This window comes from Taurulus bubalis (assembly GCF_910589615.1).
Source record: "Taurulus bubalis genome assembly, chromosome: 16".
NCBI lineage: Eukaryota > Metazoa > Chordata > Actinopteri > Perciformes > Cottidae > Taurulus > Taurulus bubalis.
The window spans coordinates 4,272,329-4,291,816 of record NC_136604.1 but is presented as its reverse complement, the minus strand read 5'-3'; the positions used below and the strand labels follow the sequence as shown (position 1 = coordinate 4,291,816).

The 19,488-nt window shown below is 45.7% G+C and overlaps 1 protein-coding gene across 1 annotated transcript; it reads left to right on the top strand.

Moving 5' to 3' along the window:
- Positions 1-3,197: 3,197 nt before the first annotated feature.
- Positions 3,198-19,488, top strand: rnf19b (ring finger protein 19B; the record flags this gene model as incomplete). The annotated part of the gene is made up of 9 exons (XM_079231884.1): positions 3,198-3,883; positions 10,467-10,666; positions 12,378-12,522; positions 12,635-12,797; positions 15,624-15,738; positions 15,860-16,000; positions 16,099-16,288; positions 17,173-17,307; positions 17,756-19,488. The coding sequence occupies 9 exons, from the start codon at positions 3,198-3,200 to the stop codon at positions 18,186-18,188; spliced, it is 2,208 nt and encodes a 735-aa protein (XP_079088010.1). The 3' UTR covers positions 18,189-19,488.

Sequence of the window (19,488 nt, the reverse complement as noted above, 5' to 3'; positions counted from 1 at the left end):
GAGGGTGCCCCGATTTCCCTTGTCCGGGCGAGGTAACTTCAGACCGTGGGCTGCTATTCATCAGGGTTTTTTTTAACCGCTCTTAGTCTGGGCTCTCCCCCGAGACCTGTTTGCCTTGGGAGACCCTACCAGGGGCTGATGCCCCGGACAACATAGCTCCCAGGATCACTGAGCCACTCAAACTCCTCCACCACGTTAAGGTGGCGATTCATTGGAGGAGGGTTGTATTTTTATTTTAATAAATTGTTTTTGCATGGTTTGTTTTCTCCGCGCTTTTCTTCCACCTCTTTTCTCGGTCTAGAATTCTGGAGTCTGTATCAGAAGTGCGTCTCGTTTGATGTTGCGTCCTCGGAGAAGAGGGAAACGACACACACACACACACACACACACACACACACACACACACACACACACACACACACACACTTACGTTACTTGAAACGACCTCTCCAGTGACGAACAGTCCGAAGCTGTAGCCGGCAGAGGTGTGTGCAGAGTAGAGGGCTTTTACAAACGCAGCCTGGTCGTAGGGTGAATTTAGGAACCGCAGGCTTCTTTATACACTCGCACACAACTCAGAGGAGGCCCGTGAAGATGGCGAGTGATGGCTGCCGTGGCAACCGTTTCCATGGTCGTGTTTGTAGAGCACGTAGCCGTGTGTAAAGATGCACGGGAAGGTTTCACCGTTTCCCCGTAACAATGGAAATCCTCCTCCTGTATTGTTTGGTGACTTCAGCTCAAGTGCTTCTCCTCTCTCTTCCGGCAGCGTGTTGACGCTGTGGTTCTCAATGCCTCACATCTGTTATCTTTCTATTTGTCTCTTCGTCTCTTCTGTCTTATCATCTTCCAAGGGGATCAGATTGTGAGGAAATCGTATATCGAGAGATCCTGATACACAATTACGGCGTCTAAATTGATAATAACAAGAACATCTGTTAATTTTGCTCTAAAGTCCTTAATATAATTTGAAAATACTATTCACTTAAAAAGCAAACAGGTTATTTCATTCCCACCATTTATTTATTGGATTACTAATCATAAAAACAGTATTATTCTGTTTTTATTCTCCTTATTCTTGCTTAAACGCCTTGAAGATAAATATTCAAATAGGACTAGAGACCATCTTGTGATGGGATCAGCCCCGACGGCAAGAGAGGGGGGCTGATGTCCCCTTCCATACTTCACACCTTGATCCTTATTTGATCCCCTTTTGATCTCAACTAACCATCTGGCAGAGTAACGCTATCGCTTTGACAAAATCTGTCCAGAGACAGACAGACAGACATACATAATAAGTCCTCTGGTAGTTCTGCTACAGCAGGTGTTTCCATGACCACCGTTGGCCCTGGTGACACCAGTGGCACTGTCGCAGCTGGTCCTAAAGGCCTTTGTTATGACCTGAAGACGTCTCACTGTCTGCCGGCTCCCCAGTGATTGGTCAGCTAATCTGTCAATCACCTGATCACACGCAGGTCACAACCTCCTCAATGGTCTGACAAATTGTGTGTGTGTGTGTGTGTGTGTGTGTGTGTGTGTGTGTGTGTGTGTGTGCTTTTAAATGCAGTTGAGTTTGGATCTGTTGCATCATGTTTGACACTCCTGCTCAAGAAGCTTCTCTGAAATGTCTCGTTTCGACTCGGTGGTGCACGTTTCCTCTCATTTTTTTCCACACAACAAGAAAGAAAGAAATGAATAAAACAAATAAAAACACAGCACTCACAAGATTCTCACAAAGCAACACAAAACAAATCAAGACATAACATGCGTCGTAATAACACACGAGAGCTGTTTAAGCGTCTCACACACTCCTTAACATAAGCTCACACAGCCTGTAATTGTAGCGAGGACACAGGATGTAATTATACGTGTGTGTACATAATTATCACTTTTCACTTGTAGTGGTGTGTGTGTGTGTACAGCCTATATGGAATATGTGCAGGGTTTAATGTGTTTTTTACGTGTGTAAGTGTGTTTTGGGGTCCGTTTTTAGGATTTGGCAGTATGTCGATCTTCATACACAAAGAATACAAGATGTACTTACACGTGTGTGTGTGTACCCTTGTGTTTACGTGTGTGTGTGTACCCTTGTGTTTACGTGTGTGTGTGTGTGTGTGTGCGCGCCAGAGTCTGCGGGTCGCTGTTTGCCTCGCTCGTAGTGAGCGTCGCCATGGCAACGGCACTAGCAGCGCAGTGTGAAGTGGAGGAAGAGCTTTGCGGTGCTCAGTGTGACAGAGACACACAGAGAGACTGGTTTCACATGAACACGGGGTTGGTCAGACTGGGTGATGATGTCACGTATTTAAGCCGCTGTTTACTAAAAACTAAACTAAAGTTTACCTTTTTTGATTGTGTTTTTTGTTTTGTTTTACCCATACAGGGGAGCAGTCGCCTACGAGTCTGTGTCTGTATTTAAATGTAATCAGCACAGATGGGTTATCAGTTCAGGGTCATAAGAGTTAAAGATCAAATTGAAACCCAGGAGGAGCAAAGTAGAGAGAGAGAGAGAGAGAGAGCGAGAGAGAGGTGTGTCATTCTGAGCATGCTCTTTGTGCTAACTTCCTGCTCTCTTCTTCCTCACAGAAAAGACCGGCGTTCAACAAGAGCGGAGAGGAAGACGAGCGGCTCTGAACACAGCTGGTGAGAATTCCATCCGCACTGAGGAATAATCACAGCGTTCAGACTGAACTCTGCCCTGTGGATGTTTTTCCTTTTTTTTCTTCTTTTTCATTCACTGGAACGGACGTTAATCTTTTTGAGAATCACGGTAGCGTCTCGCCTCGACGTCTGCCTGGAAGATGAAAGACTTGCTGCTCTCTCGTCTTCGTCAACGTTTTGATCGCAGAGTTTGAGTGAAACTCCAGGATTTTTTTCTTCTTTTTCCCTTCTCTCTTTGAACAATCTCTTTCATTTTCTGTTTTGAACGTCGTCGTCATCTCCTGATATCGTGTGGTTTCTCATAACAGGAAGAGAAGGAGGCGACTGCCTCTTGTTTCTCTAACAGGAGTGAGACTAGTGTTTGTGTTCCAGTTTGGCTTTCACCAGGGGACAAGTCCTCCCTTGTGTGTGTGTGTGTGTGTGTGTGTGTGTGTGTGTGTGTGTTACTGAGTGTGTGTTTTGTGCCGGAGCGTCCCTCTGCGATACATTACCGTGTCTCAGGGAGACAATACCGGCCCTGTGTGTGTGTCTCTTCTGGGAAGATGGGATCAGAAAAGGACTCTGAGTCGCCTCACTCCTCGGTGAGCGGCGTCCCCAACCCTAAGTGCCGCGCGGCGGGCAAACGCCACGGCCGCATCTCCTTTCACAGCCTCTTCAACAGCAAGCGGGGCTCTCGGGGAGCCAGGGGCCCCAAAGGAGGAGCCGCCACCCCTTTATCCCATCACCACCAACTTCACCACGTGCAACAACAGCTCCTCCCTACTGCCTTGAGCTCGGCGCCCGCCGCAGCCCCCGCTGTGCCCACGCCGCCAACGACCACCACCACCACGACCGCAGCCACCGCGACCCCCCAGGACGCCGCCTTCAGCACCCTGTCACAGCTGCTCTCCTCCAGCCAGTCATCCCTGGGTGGAGCCCCGTCCTCTGGGGAGGCCGACCTCCTGGAGTGCCCCCTGTGCCTGGTGCGCCAGCCCGCCGAGCAGCTCCCCGAGCTGCTGGGGTGCAGCCACCGCTCCTGCCTCTGCTGCCTGCGGCAGTACCTCCGCATTGAGATCACGGAGAGCCGAGTCCAGCTCAGCTGCCCCGAGTGTGCCGAGAGACTGTCCCCGCGGCAGGTGGCGGACATCTTGGACGACGCGGCCCTGCTGGAGAAGTATGAGGAGTTCCTACTGCGGAGGTGCCTCGCCTCCGACCCAGACTGCCGATGGTGCCCGGCGCCCGACTGCGGGTAAGGCGGTCATCTGTGACTCTTGCTGTTTTTATGATATTGTCAAGTGTATTTAATCTGCTGTCCAGCAACAAACGGCTGCCAGGCAACGTGTTTATGTCTCTGACTTCCTACCAGCACCGACAGCTGTTTCACCTTGTGAGTCTGTGTGTGTGTGTCATCATGGTGAAATGTGATCCTGGAGACACCTGCTGTAGCAGAACTATCCCACAGGAGGTTCTGAGTACTTTGCCAGATGTTTATACATCTGTCTGTGGACAGGTTTTGTCAACGTGTCAGCAGCGCAAACTTAACCAACATAAAGGAGTTCAAAGATTAGGGCACCAGAAGTATGGGGGTAGGAAATGGAACTGGCTGGATTTGGTGTCATCCTATCGCAAGATCCTCTCTAGTTTTGTCTCATTGTAAGACTACGATGTTTGAGTTAACAGGAAAGCAGAACAGCTTTACATTTTAGAGACAGCAAGTTGCGAGTGGTTGATATTTTAAAATGTTCAAAATGATTGGCAAACCAATCACCTGTCGGCCGACCAATAGATTAATCGACGTATTGTTTCAGCGCGAGCACAGTGGACAGCTGGGCTTTGTGATGACACCATGAGGACATTTTGACCTATCCTCAGATGAAAGAAAAGGAAATTTTAAGTGTTGTAGCTCATTTGTTTCCATCTTCCTGTTTCTGTGACATCAAGTCATCTGATCAGACATTCAGCTTCAGAACACTAATGGGAAATCACCTTGTGTAATTAACAAAAACAAATCCTAGTCAGAACAGAAACTAAACGGGAGTGAGTGAGACAAAGAGTTGGGGAAGATGTCATTATCGGTTTTATATCTGAGAAGGTGTCACTTAGTTTATTAAAGTCTGGACAAATATTCAGATTAAATGTCACAGCCGTATCTGGTTTTCGGCTGTCCGCTCACATTAGTGCTGGTTTGGCAGCATCGCTAAGAGTCCAGATAAGAAACCAGTATGGGGGGGAAGAGGGGAGGAGGAGGAGGAGGAGGAGGAGGAGGGGGGAGAGAGAGAGAACTGGGTTAAAGGGCCTTGTGACCGGAGGAGGGCAGAGTCAGATGGGTCTGGAGGCAAAAGTGAGTCTGGTGTGTGTGGGACGGAGGAGCGCAGATATTCAGTTGTGGTGTTGTACAGTGATACTGGTATTTTGGCAGGGGAAGGCCAAACTGTATGTGTGGCGTATCTTCGCATAAATGTTTGTTTCGGCATCTCCATGACGCCACACCCCGACATTGCACCTTTAACAGGTCGAGTCGGTTAAAGGTGCAATGTGTAAGATGTGACCATGTGCTCCAAACACGTAGCGGGCAAAATTTCACCTCTACTACTATTAAAATAAATGTTTATAGTTTAAACCCAGAAGTGACAGACGGGAGAAAACAACCGCTTGTATTTTCACTTTGTCTTCACAGGTGACACTCCTTTCGTTAGCGGTTAGCTGTAGCAAACTCCATTCAGCCAGCCGAGCTGGTGTTTTTGCTGACTGTATGCCAGTTGCTATAGCTAACCGCCGCTAACTGAAGGTCCGTCTCCCGGGAAGGACGAAACAAATATATTTAGTTTTTTCTGCCACTTTGGATTTAGTCCAATAAACAAAGTATCAAAACGCACACAGACCCTGACCTCCATTGTGACTGACGAGCCCTCGGGGCAGCTCTACGTCTTCGTCCTCACGTGGAGGACTGAGGACAGACTGGACGCTACAGTGACTCACTATCGCTCCCCAGGTACCCGTGGTGTTACAGGACTGTTGGTGTGTTGTGACAGAACACCAACACTGTAACCTCTTCACACTCATGTTCGTTTTTAACTAATGAAAACTACTGAAATAAACTCTGAGCCTCTGTCCCTGAGACCAAGAGTCATTCTGGCCATAGCTCATGTAGGAAAAAAGCACACTTTTAGGGTTGGGTTTATGAAAGTCATGTAGGTAGAGATAAGCAGACGGGGGTTAGAAGTTAGTCAGTACGTGGTAGTCAACCAAAACCAAGGTGTGTGTTTGCATGAGCTGTATCATTAGAAGAGAGGTCGACTGCTGCGCTTACCCACATATGTATCTCCTGTCTGGCGCCAGCAGTGACTCACCAGCTCCTAAATCAGACAAGTTGACTAAATCCAAATTATTATTCACCACAAACAGCCCCGACTGGAGACAAACAGAAACACTCACACACACACACACACACACACACACACACACACACACACACACACACACACACACACACACACACACACACACACACCTGCCAACTAGAGCTTCAAACTGTCGGTCACTGGAGAAGTTGCTTCCACAGAAACATGGAAATAGGTTTGAATACATTGTGTGTGTGTGGGGGGAGGACAGGCATGTAAATGCAATCTGGTTTTGGGATGATATCTCTTTTAGTGATGGATGAACTCAGAGTTTAGTTCCAGTGGGCAAACAGACAAAGCTAGCAACTAGCTGGTGAACATAGTGGAGCACTCAGCAACTAAAGAGTCACATCTTTCCCCCAGGAGACGGAGAGCTCAGAGCAGAGTTACTATTGCGATTCATCAGATGGACAAACATCACGGCAATTGAATGCTAATGTTGCTTCGTTTCTGCTGGATGTGTAAATAACAAAATGTTTGCCACAGTTTTTGCTGTTTTTGAGATCGTTTTTTTTTAATGGCCAGCAGGGGGCGACTCCTGGTTGCAAAAAGAAGTCAGATTGTATGGAAGTCTATCCTGATTTATTCCCTCAGTAAACAAGTTTATGTCTCAATCTCTAGTATCAAGTCTTCTTCAATACAGCATTCTTTCCAAAATGCCGAATTCAAGGCTTCAAAACCATTACCCATAAAGCAATGTGACGGTGACTACAACTATGAAGAAGCCTTGTCTGGGTCTACAGCCAAAACAGTGACGCGTCACACAAAGCAAACACACACACCTGGGTCCTCTTGTCTTTTTAATTTCAGTGTTTTCTCACTGAAAAAAACTGTTAAATCTCTCTGACTTCTCATCTGAACCACAACAACACGCGTGACCCGCTCGCCTCATCCGGCCTTTAAGGTCTCGGCCCGTGTGCTCGAGAACAAAGAGTGCCGTCTCCTCTCCGGCTGTCAGTTGCCATGGCGACTATCAGTGCGGCATGTAGAGGGAGCGTTGCCAGGGGTAACAGGAGTTAGGACTTAATTAGACAGATCAATACCGTTTTTTCGCCCTGGCCTCGGCGTGCACGTGCGTGCGTGACATTGCTCTGGATTTCGTGCCCCGTGTTGCTAACGGGTGCGTCATGTGTTTTCCCGTGTTTCTGCGTGAGTCAGGCTCATGCGTGTCTGGTAAACACAGCCTGCTATTCGCGTGCAGCTTCGCCGCGTGCTGTAACGTTGCCTTTACGAGCTCAGCAGGATTCCCAGGTGGCTCTCGCTGGAGCTGAACACTGACAGGACTTCCTTTACACGTTTCCTCTCATGAAGCTCCTCCTGGATCTGTCTCGCTGTGTCCCACATCTACATCTCGGCTCGTGATGTCACGTGCCCCGCGTTTGTTTTTATCCATCTTTTATCTCTCTCTCTTTCTCCATCCGTTTGTCTCTCTCCCCGTCCTGGAAATGTCAGCCCGGGTTTCTCTCGCCGCAGCCTCACAATCCACCAATCGTGAGACAGCTGTGACGTGGGATGCTCTCCCAGGGAAAAGCTGCCGTAGCAACCTGTTCTTTGTACCGCAACAAGTCCAGAGTTAGCCAGATGAGGAGCACGCTTGTATGCTCTAACGCTCTCTTTTCACTCTAGTTGTTCTTTAGCCATGCTCACTGCATGGATCCGTCCGTCTGTCCGCTATTGGACGGATTGCCATGGTGTAGACATTCATGAGCACCTCGGGATGAAGGGTCATATCTTCTGTGCAGCTTTTCTCCCTGTCTTTTCGTAATTGCTGTGGGACCTCACTGTAAATACAGAAGTCACAATATAAACGTTGGAAGTTGGACTTTGGTTTATTTGGACAAATACATGTACATGGAGAATTGCATAACAAATGTATCACAGCATTTTTAGCTACTGCTAATTCACAATGCTAATGAAGGTTTTACTTTTATTCTAAAATCTATTTTTACGGTATCATAAAGCAACTGTTTTAGCTTTTTGGTGAAGTTATTTGAATTTATTTGAATTTTGAGCATGTTTAGCAGGCAAGAAAGAAGGAGAATCCCCCAGAAGAGGAGATGTTCGACACGAAGCTACACATTTTTTGTCTTATTTTACACTTTTTATTCTCTCTTTTTGAAAAAAGCATCCCTATAAAGTTTAGTGAGAGCAAATCATCTGATGTCAAAATCAGAGTAGAGATGAGGACTTTTGTTTTGAGACAACCTTTTTAACTGAGCCATGTTGTTTTTTCAAAAGCTGACTTTTCGGAATGAAATGGATCACTTTTCAACCTCTGACCTCGAGAGAGAAGGTTAAGAAATGAGCTTTCTCGTGAGGAACTGGTTCAGTACTCGTCTGACGCTGTTCCGTTTCTGTTTAGACAAACTGATGTGGCAGGAAGAAAAAAAAAAGCCAGTATCTCTGCGCTTTTTGTATCAAAGGTCTGTTCAGTCATTTAAGCGTTGAGGCCTTTGAAGCCGGCTGAAAACAGGATGCGCAGTTTGTTTCATCACCACAGGAGCCACTCTTTGCAGATTCTCTGGGGCAGACGTGTAAATCCTCACAGGGTGCCACTTCTCATCTCGTCCCGAGAAAGCGAACTTCTTGTCTCCTCCAATATTTGCTTCGGTTTCCTGTCACGCCGCCGGAAGAGCCGATAATGAGCGACATGTCGGAGGCGTGCCAAAACAATTATAAGTTTGTGACGTTGTCACTTCTTCCACGCGCTTCTTCCCTTTTTTCATTTAGAAAAGGGAAAAACTGGAACGCTCGACTAATGTGCAGAAAACTGGCACCGTCTTTGTTTTATCCGGGTGGAAAAAGGCAACAAATGCGTAGCTTTTGTTATCACTCCTCCAGCATGTTTTCTCCCACTTAGCTTGGTGACAATATTGGATGAATGGCCTCCTTTGTGATTTCTTCAGTGATTGATAGCCTATTACTCAGTCTCTCTCCCTCTCTACAATTGCCTTTTTTGACCCGACTGTTATATAACGCCACCCTTTTTTGCTTTATTCACCACTATTTGCTCAGAAGTGTGCTGACATCACTTCAGTACACATCAAAAGAATGGTTTCATCTGGTATAGTTTATAGGTTTTTGCCTCCACAATGAAAGCTGGATTAGTCGTGGGTATGTCTGTTTGTAACTAAACAAAAACATAAGCAATATCAGTGAAGTTTGGCGGAAAGTTTGACCAGGCAGAGGAACAAGTGGTTTGTTCAGGGGATTTCTTAATGTCGCAACGCTATTTTCTCATGATTCATAGCCCTTTCTTAAAAAAAAAGAAAGAAAGAGGAATCCATAACACATTTATCTGGATTGTCACGTTTTGTTCTGCCCTTCATAACGTGGTCCATCGATGCCAAACCGAGCAACGGTGACCTGCTGGTTGGACCTTTTTCAAGTCTCGCCTCTGAACACAACCTTCAATAAGTCCGTCACTGCTGGATTTACTGCTCCGCTCCGTCTCCTCTCGGTATCGAACCTCGTGACATCCATATGGATTGACCTCATCCCGTCTCGTCCGCCTCCGCTCTCACTGTTGTTACTAAGTGATTACTGCATTGATCAAGTCTTCCCTCTCTCCTCTCAAGCCTGCAGGGAGCCTCCAGGCTCTGTGATGTTCCCATTAGTGGCCGTATTGGAGACCTTCATCTCATTGAAGCTTTTGGTTGACTTGACATTTCTGAAGTTACATTTCAGTTACGTAACACTTTGACAAACTTGGTGTCTTTTGTTCGAATTAGAGTCGTGGTCGGACCCGACATGAACCCTCACAGTTTCTGTCTAAGCCCAACCAGAGCCAGCACCACAGGTTAAAAAGAAATGCATGACAAGCTAAAGTCAAGAAATGTGATTGTGATACTGTCATGCAGTGTATAAAAAGGGTAGAATGATGAATGAATGATTTAAGCTTAGATGTTACCAAGGGACAGAGAAACACATAGTACATACAACTGTGTTTTCCTACTGTGACATGTCAAAATGTCACAGTATATCTCGTGTCACAGGACAAGTTGGGGAATCTACTGGCGCCGAAAGCATTTTAATTTGGTGTGACATGTTGCTGTTATGAATGCGGCTGTGATCTGGCGTTTATGCATTTGAGCTGCGAGTGGCTGCCGTTTGTTTTAGATGTGGATGTCTGGCAGATGTGCAGACTCCAAAATACAGAGCAGATGACTCCAGTTGATTCACAGTGGGGTCATCAGTACTAACAACCCTTTTGATATGTCAGTCTTTTATGATTCATTAGGATTCTGTTTATCTGCGCTTTTAGTTCTACTGTAGGATTTTCCATTAGGGCCTCCATGATCTGACTTCTTCAGTTTCCACACTATTAAACGCCCCCCCCTCTCTCTCTCTCTCTCTCTCTCTCTCTCTCTCTCTCTCTCTCTCTTTCTCTCTCTCTCTCTCTCTTTCTCTTCGTCCGTCTCTTCCTCTCAGATTTGCCATCATCGCCTCGGGTTGTGCCAGCTGTCCCCGGTTGGTGTGTCGCAGAGAGGGATGCGGGGCCGAGTTCTGCTACCACTGCAAGCAGGCCTGGCATCCCAACCAGACCTGCGACTCGGCCCGCCAGCAGAGGGCGCAGTCCCTTCACACCCACAGCAACCACTCCCCCAGCTACACACAGGAGCAGGGACCTGGTGAGTACACACACACACACATATATATATGCATATTCCCACCACAGCGTCTCCTCCTGATAGCTTCCTGATGCTGCGCCCTGCTTCCCGTCAGCATTTACAACATTTCAGTGTGCAAACTGTGTCCGTTTTAGTCCTCCTAGTCCACCGCGGCAGTTCAACCGCACGGTAACACTCTGGTAGAGTAGCACATATTTGTTCCTGTTTTTTTATAACTGTATTTGAGTGAGGTTCCAGATAATCGTTTCAAGATATGCTTCTGAAAAACTCACCGGGGAAACTTTGAAACTTCTCTGTTGAGGTTAAGAACATCATCAGTGACATGGGAGGACGTTTTGAATCTGTTGGTCTCTGTAAGTGTTCATGGACACCATTTGAGACCGTTCAGTATTGTAGATATTCAGGAAAACCTGTACTTTTACACATTAACAGACATGTTCTTTAAATGTAAATCGATCAGTGAGTTTTAGGGAGTCTGCTCGTCTTTATGCTAAGCTATCTTTATGCTAAACTAAGCTAATCTAGCGTCATGTTTACAGCACAGGCACGAGATCGGGTCGATCTTCTCTTTTAAGCTTCTACAACCGAGCGCTAACAACGTTGCCAAAGTGTCGAGGGAGCTCTTTAGTTCACTCGTTGTGGTGATGATGGGTCCAAACATCTGCGCCTGTGCGTGCGAACATCCTCACGTGTGAGAACGTGTGTGTCTTTAATTCCATTTTGATTACAAATCTTTCAATTAAACCCCTGCCCCCCAGCTGTCCTCAGTCAGTCTTCCGTCTCTGTCTTTCCTTAATTCACGACTTCCAGTCTGCCTCGCTCTGCCAAGTGTTCAGAAGAAATGACGACAATCCAGAGGAGCAAAACTCACTCTTAAGACAATCCAGGCCGCTCCCTCCCTGTCTCTCTGTCTGTCTCTCTGTCTGTCTCCCTGTCTGTCTCTCTGTCTTCCTCCTGTTCATACCTGCTGATTAGTCCACGAGTAATATAGACAGCTATAAAGAGACAAAGGGAGAGAGAAGAAGAAATAAGGAGGACGAGAGAGATAAAAGGGGGGAAATAGGAGCAGAAGAAAGGGAGGCAAGAGAGTGTGTCAGCAGAATGCAGAGTGCACAAACAACAGCAAACACACACACACGCACACACACACACACACACACACACACTCAGTGGCCATTTCGGGCCGATCTGACAGTCTCCGCAAGTTAAAATGCCAAAAGGCCCTTTAAAGAGCAGACAGCGTTCCAAGCATCAAACTCACAGTAAATTGATTTTTTCTTGGCTTCTTTTCTTTCTTTCCTTTAAAATGCATTCGAGGACAAACCAATGCATTTGTCTGATCCATTACTCTAATGATGTTGGATTTTGTTGCCAAAAGTAAGATGAGAACTAATTAGATGGGACCATCGTGAATATTATTTGAGACTTACCTAAGAAATGCCCTTATTTATCTTCTTGCTGAGCGTTAGACGAGAAGATAAATACCACTCTCGTATTTATCAGATGAATATGAAGTGACAGCCAGCAGCCGGTTAGCTTAGCTTAGCATAAAGAACATGGGCTAGCCTAGCATACAGATACGAGAGCGGTATTGATCTTCTCATCTCGCTCTCGGCAAGAAAGCGATCAACTATATTTCCCAAAATGTCAACATTTACCTCTAACAACCCAGCAAAATGTCTCTTAGCTTTAAATGTGCTTCTGTCCCCAGCCGATGACATCAAGCCGTGCCCTCGCTGTGGCGCCTACATCATCAAGATGAACGACGGGAGCTGCAATCACATGACCTGCGCCGTCTGCGGCTGCGAGTTCTGCTGGCTCTGCATGAAGGAGATCTCCGACCTGCACTACCTCAGGTACGGGAATCTCTTTTTTTTCAAGGTTTGTATCGGCTTGATATTTTTAGATTTCTCTGATGTCTCTCTGCTCGTCTCCCCTCCCTCCCTCTCCTCTCCGTCCCTCCATCAGTCCATCTGGCTGCACGTTCTGGGGAAAGAAGCCTTGGAGCAGGAAGAAGAAGATTCTGTGGCAGCTGGGCACCCTGATCGGAGCTCCAGTCGGCATCACCCTCATCGCAGGCATCGCCGTTCCCGCCATGGTCATCGGCATCCCCGTTTACGTCGGCCGCAAGGTGAGACGCCCGCAGACAGGGAGACGCTTCAGCTGTGTATCAGTATGACACACTAAGTAAAGGGTGCTTTGACCTTCAAGGTTTAATAGAAGAGAAAGAAGTTTATTTGTTTTTTATAATATAACTTAAATCAGTGATTGCTGCTGTTTCTTTTTCCTAGCTTTCTAGTTTGTGTACGGTTGACGTTTTCCTCTGTTTGTGGTATTTTCTGTTGAAAGTACACATTGACCATTTACTTTTGTTAATGACACAGCTTAAAGCTAAACGGTACAAAAACTACTATCTAGCCTACAAGTAACTCCCTTTTTAATATCTTACTTAATTAAAGGTGTAAGTGAGTTGATTGTTTTGGAATATTCTTCTGTTATTTTATTTTTGTTCAGGATAACAAAGTATCATTTTGACAGCGAACATTGTTTAAAGTCTTTTCAAGAGGCACTTTCAAACTAAATCCAGCAAATAAACTGAAAAGGCTGTGAAGAGGAAACAAATGTCAGACAATGGGGGACTTTTTAAGAGGAACTCATTGTGAAACATTATTTGTGTTCATAATCTGATACTTTGTTATCTTTATGAAATGAAACATTAGAAGTGCATGCTGATAGTAACAGCCGCCAATCCCTGCGTTTGCAGCCAAGTAAGATGTCTTTCACGCTTAGAAGCACATTTAGTTTTTGTTCTTCACGGTTCACTTCAGGTTTATCTCCAGCTACAGGAACCAGAAGTGGAAAAACTCTGTTCTGTGGCAGCACACAAATAGTTTACTGCTCTGCCACAGTTATTCTTTCACAACCCGGCTCCGGTGATTATCTGGAATTTACGACATTGCGGAACAAAAACCTTTTCTGTCTAAGTTTCAGCGAGCTGCCCTTGTTTTTAACAGTGTTAGAAAGCACCTTGAGCGCCACAAAACGGTTTCTATTCACAGCAACAACCATACTGACCTAAAAACAACCCACAGCTGATAGTGGGGAGAACAGACTTTTGGTCAAGTAAGAGTCCATAAAACATCTCAACTAAATGTAAGGCCCTAACCTCTTATAATCCACTCCTCTTTTCCATAGACTCATTTCTGTCTTTTTCAGGCGGGACAGGGGAGATATCATATGACATATAGAAGTGGTACACATCATCTGAAAACTGGGAAGTTTTAGATTAGTTGTTGTAGTTATAAATCAAAATGAAAAATAATGTATTTATAATTTCAAATGAATAGTGACAGTGTATAACGACTTGGAGCTTGCAGCACGTTTTGAGTTGATTCCATTTGTTAGACAGGAAAAAGAATCCCTACAAAAACCACATTAAGGAACACCTTAGTCACTGTGATTCGGTATTGGAAACTTTTGTCAGAAACCCCCTGAATGGTAAATGGACTTTACTTATCTTTTTTCTTGTCTTCCGACCACTCAAAGCGCTTCAACACTACTTGTCATCATTCACACACTGATGAAGTTAGTTAGTCCTGCCCATCAGGACTAACTAACTTTCATAGGCACAGCTACGGGAACAATTTGGGGTTAAATGTTAATGCCCAAGGACACATCGACATGGGCTAGCGGAGCAGGGAATCGAACCATCAATCCTCTCATTGAAGGGCGACCTTTCTCACCACAGTCAATATCCCCAGGAAGGCCACGCATCCTCTAGTTGTCCTCTGGATGCTCTAGTTCGCTAGTTTCATGAGGCTGTGATTATCATAGAAGACACAACAGATCATTTCATACAATGACATCAAGTTTCAAAAAACGGTCTCACAATGAAATGGCAACCAGGAGGACTCACATTATCATCATCACTGCAGGAGTCTGTTCTCCATAGATACGATAGGATCATGATGTTATGATATTAGAGACAAAAATGGAATGGAAGGAAATTAAATAGCACTGGACATTTATTTCTGCACATTACCACACTGTAGCTCTCTCTTGTGGCGAAAAGTGGAACTGCAGATTTCTATTTAAGTCTTTAAGGATCTGGCAGTGTGGAGAGTCGGAAGTGTTTAACTAGTTAGATTAACTGGAGCCTCACACGCAGACGCTCACCAACACAGTCTGTTCCAACCTGCCCGCCTGAGGAGGAGCTCTGGTTGTCTGGCTGAAGCCGACAAGTTGCAACACACATTTAGTTGTTTCAAAAGAAGCGTTGAAGGCTGTTTAAAAGATTGGGGAGGTTGTGTCCTTAAAGGTTTTTCTGGGAGTTTAATGGTTTCAACAACCTAACAACCTCAGGAGGTGTTTACATGATGGTTGTATTTGATATACTTCAAACTATTCAACATTTCTGCCAAAAAGTACATTCCTGCCAGTGTAGAGATGGCTTTGTAACCGCACATGATTAAAGAAAACATTTTAAAGTTGTTGTTTTTTTTAAAGGAATATTTTACACATCTTTTGTGGAGGAATTTATTTGGACACAAAGGAAACAAAGATGGCGGGTGAAGGGCAGGGGACCGACACATATATTTGTCTTCCATGCTCTGCTCATTGAAACACATTTTGAAAATAATTCATCTTTTGACGATATTTTTGAAAGAAATTGGTAAAAATATTAAAAAGTTTGCATCAATAGCATTTTGGACGAATAAAGCGTTCGTTGTCAGACAAAAATCCAACATGAACCAAATGACATCAGTTTCATGGGTATTCATTATCATCATTTAATACTTTAAATATGCTTTAAACTGCAGTTAATAATTCAGGATAATCATTTCCATTTACTCAGCATGACTGTACGTTTATTAGTTACCATGAGTGCTACAGTAAATCATGAGGTTTATGTTCTCCGACCTTTAACCTCTACCCTTCCCCCTGTGCTCTGCTGCAGATCCACGCCCACTATGAGCTGAAGAAGTCGTCCCGTCACCGGAGGAACCTGGCCATCACAGGAAGCGTGGCCCTGTCCATCGTCACCGCCCCCGTCATCGCGGCGGTCAGCGTTGGTAAGACCCTCTTCAAGGCCGATTGTTGCTTTTACACAACCAGCAGCTGAAGCCAGGCATCATGTGAGACGTTTTCGGGATGAAATCCAACGGCTGTGCTTCTGTTCCCGTCCCCGCTCAGGAATCGGCGTGCCCATCATGTTGGCCTACGTGTACGGCGTGGTGCCCATCTCTCTGTGTCGGGGAGGAGGCTGCGGCGTCAGCAGAGGGAAGGGACGAGGCGTACGCATCGACTTCGATGAGGACGATGGGCCCATCACAGGTGAGGTCGCCAAACACTTCCTGGTTCACAAAAGGGGCGGGGCAAGATACATTCACCAGATCTTCTTACACATAACATTCTCCATGTGGATTCTGCAGTGGCCGATGCGTGGCGAGCGCTCAAGTCACCGAGCTTCGGCGAGAGCAGTCTGGACGGGGCGCTCAGCGGTCTGAGCACCACCTCCCACAGCGAGGGGCTCTCCGTGGCCCCCGGCACTCTGGGTGACACGCCCCACTTTAACACACTGGCGGGCGGCGCCTTGGGAGCACGCAGCAGCAAGTACAGCAGGTGAGGAAGACGAGAGGAAGGGACTGAGACCGGCAAGAGTAGTTCAATGGGTGAAATATAAACTAAGTATATGCTATGTCTCTTTCAACTTAAAGGTCAGACATGTCATGCTAATTTTCATGTTCATACTTTTTGGTTTCGACTAGAACATGTTCACATGCTTTAATGTTCAAAACACATTATTTCCATCTTATTGCTTGTCTGATTATACCTGACTTCACCATGTGTCTAAAATGCCCAGTTTTTTGCGCCTGTCCCTTTAAATTCCCTCCCTTAATTGACTAGCGAGAAATTACTCAGATATTCTAATGAGCCTGCATGTGACATAGGAAGGGGAGCTACATCTCATTGGCTTGTTGAATCACAGTCTTTGTGGGTTTATTAGCGCTCCAGATCCCCAAATGTTTGTGCACATGCACTGAAGAAGTGAGTTTTTCATGAGAGGCGCTCTTCAATTATTCACCCTGCTGTTTCTCCCAAAGACATCCTTCCTTTAATTCAATTAAAGTGTTGACAAAACAGTCACACCACAATGTCCATTCAGTAGCTATTGAGGAGCTTTTTAGCATCACGTGATCTTCTTCCTCAGCATTGACTTCTGTTTCCATGATGACTTAAAAGTTAAGATTGAAAGTTTATTCTTGGCTGTATTCTAAACTACAGTTTAGAATAACTGCTCAAGTTGAGGTTTTAGTGATGCTATCAAGTGAACACAGATCATGACTTATCTAAATATAAAGTTTAATTAAATTGGATAAACATTAGATATCCTGCTGATGGACGTGGAAACAAACAGAACAGGACCTGTAGTTGCAGAACCAATGCGTCCTGATCGGTGCAGCGGTTCCTTGTTATTGATCCGTTGGAGTGCTCCTGTCCTCCAGGCTGGAGCTGCAGGCGGGGGAGCTGGCCAAAGAGTCCGCCCAGAGGGAGACCGGCAGCCTGGGAGCAGGGAGCGACTGCGCCAGCACCCGGGGAATGGCCGGATCCATCATCTCCTCCTACACGCTGCCCGACAGGTGACACATTCTTCTTCTTCTGTGGTGTCTTTGATCTCTATCGCTCTCTCTTTTTCATTCTTCACATTCTGAGAGGTTCTAGTTAGTATTGGTTTGATTGTGATGTGATTTAGCAGATTCTGAATAGGAAATAGGAAAGAGCTGCGTGTAGCGTACATCGTTGGTCCTCCTCTTGTTGATACTCCAGTTTTTTAAAGCAATTTTAACAATATTCTTTTGCAAATATTATCCTATATCAATGGATCAATGGCTCGAAAAGCTTGAATCTCAATAGTTTTCCATATATTTTTCCGAAAGAATTCTCTTTCATCTTCTATATGGAAAACTAATTTCAAGTAAAACTACAGTTGAATACGTTTACAAACGTCAGGTCTTTGTTGTTCAGTAGTTTGACCATTGGAAGCGTCCCACTGGGACTGACTGGTTGTGAATGAACCCGTCTCTTTAGGGAGTGCACCAACCTGGAGATCCAGGTGGACATCGAGACCAAACCCAGTCACCTCTGCCTGACCAGCGAAGAGGACCTCAGCCCGGCCCCGTGCTCCGACGCCGCGGCCGCCATGGTGGAGGAGCCTCAGGACTGCAGCTCCAGGCGGGGCGGGGCTCTGTCCGGGTCGGCGCTGGGACTGTCGCCGGGCGTGTCCATCCGGGACGGGCTCAGAGACGTCACCCTGGCTCAGCCGGAGAGCGTCCGCAGCGACCTGGAGATGTCGGACACTCAGTCGGACGACATCGCCGAGCTGACGTCGGACGACTGCGACTCGCCTCACCCGAAGAGCTGCCGCCTGGCGGCCGGCCAGCAGCCGCCGTCCTGCCGAGGCCTGAACCCCTCGGACGCGCTCCACTGTCCCGCAGACGGTAACGTCATCCTCTACGTCTGAGAGAGACACCGCTCCCAGGAATGCACAAAAAAAGACTCCCGACCGTTTCATCCGAGCTCTCCTTTACTTCCTCGCATACTTTTTTTCTTTCATCATTTCCCATTTGCTGCTTTTGCGACTCACAGACAGCGTCTTAAACACAGACAGGGTTTGTTCACTTCTGTCTGTCTGTCTGTCTTATCTGTCTACCCGTCAATCTCCTCGCTGAGTAAATTGTCAGGGTTCTACCTCTGAGATTTATAAGATGATGATTTCTGTTTACTCCCTGGTGCAAAATGCCTTGGCTACTTAAGCAAAGAAAAAAGAAAAAGAGTTACACATTTTCCATAAGAAATATCACAATTGTGAAATAAGGTGAAAAGTCACCGAGCACAGCGGAGGGAAGACGGATGTTTTCTGGGGACGAAAGGGGACGTTCCTACCGATGTGTGAATGAATGTGTGGACTTTGTACTCAACTATTGTGGCTTTATTTTCTTCTTTTTCCCTGTATTTATATTCAGATGACCTGGAAATTTTGTTATTTGCTGCGCGCATGTGTCTGCATGAGCCGATGCCTTGGGGGAAAGGTTGAAAATAGGGGCGGTGAGCTTCTGCTACACTGGTGGAAGTTGACTTTAGATGATGAAGCTGCACTTGAAGCTCACTGTCCTTGCATGGAGGAGGAGGAGGAGGAGGAAGAGGAAGAGGAGGAGGAGGAGGAGTTTCGATTTACAGAAATAGAAGATTGAGTTCTGACAATGACGAGGCCAGGAGACGCTGCGGTGAAAGTTATTCTATTCAAGTCTGTGACAGTGAGGATGTTACAGTATATAAACGGGTCCGTCCTGTGCATCAAACAGACATTTATCATTTCATAAATAACACTGAAAAGAAACAACGTTAGAAAAATGTATTTTAGAAAAAACAGTTAGAAAATATTTAAATGTTCCCTCTACAATTTTCCAGAGCAAAAAAAATTGTAAAATAATAATATAATTTATTACAAAGAGAACCAATAATAATATAATTTATTACAAAGAGAACCAGTAATAATATAGTATATTACAAAAAGAACCAGTAAATCCTCACATTGGAGAGCCCTGAACTGGAGAACATTTGCAATCTTTTGGCTAAAAAATACTGAATCGAGTAATCGATTATTTAAAAAACCTGTTTTTGACTCATTGAATTGAATTCTCATGTAATTCTCTCAGCTGTAATGTGTGATCACTGTCACAAGCTGGAGCCGCTCTCCTGCTGGTCGCTGTCACTACTCTGTGGGTCTGGTGTGTGTCCTGACTGGACTGACAGTCGGCTGC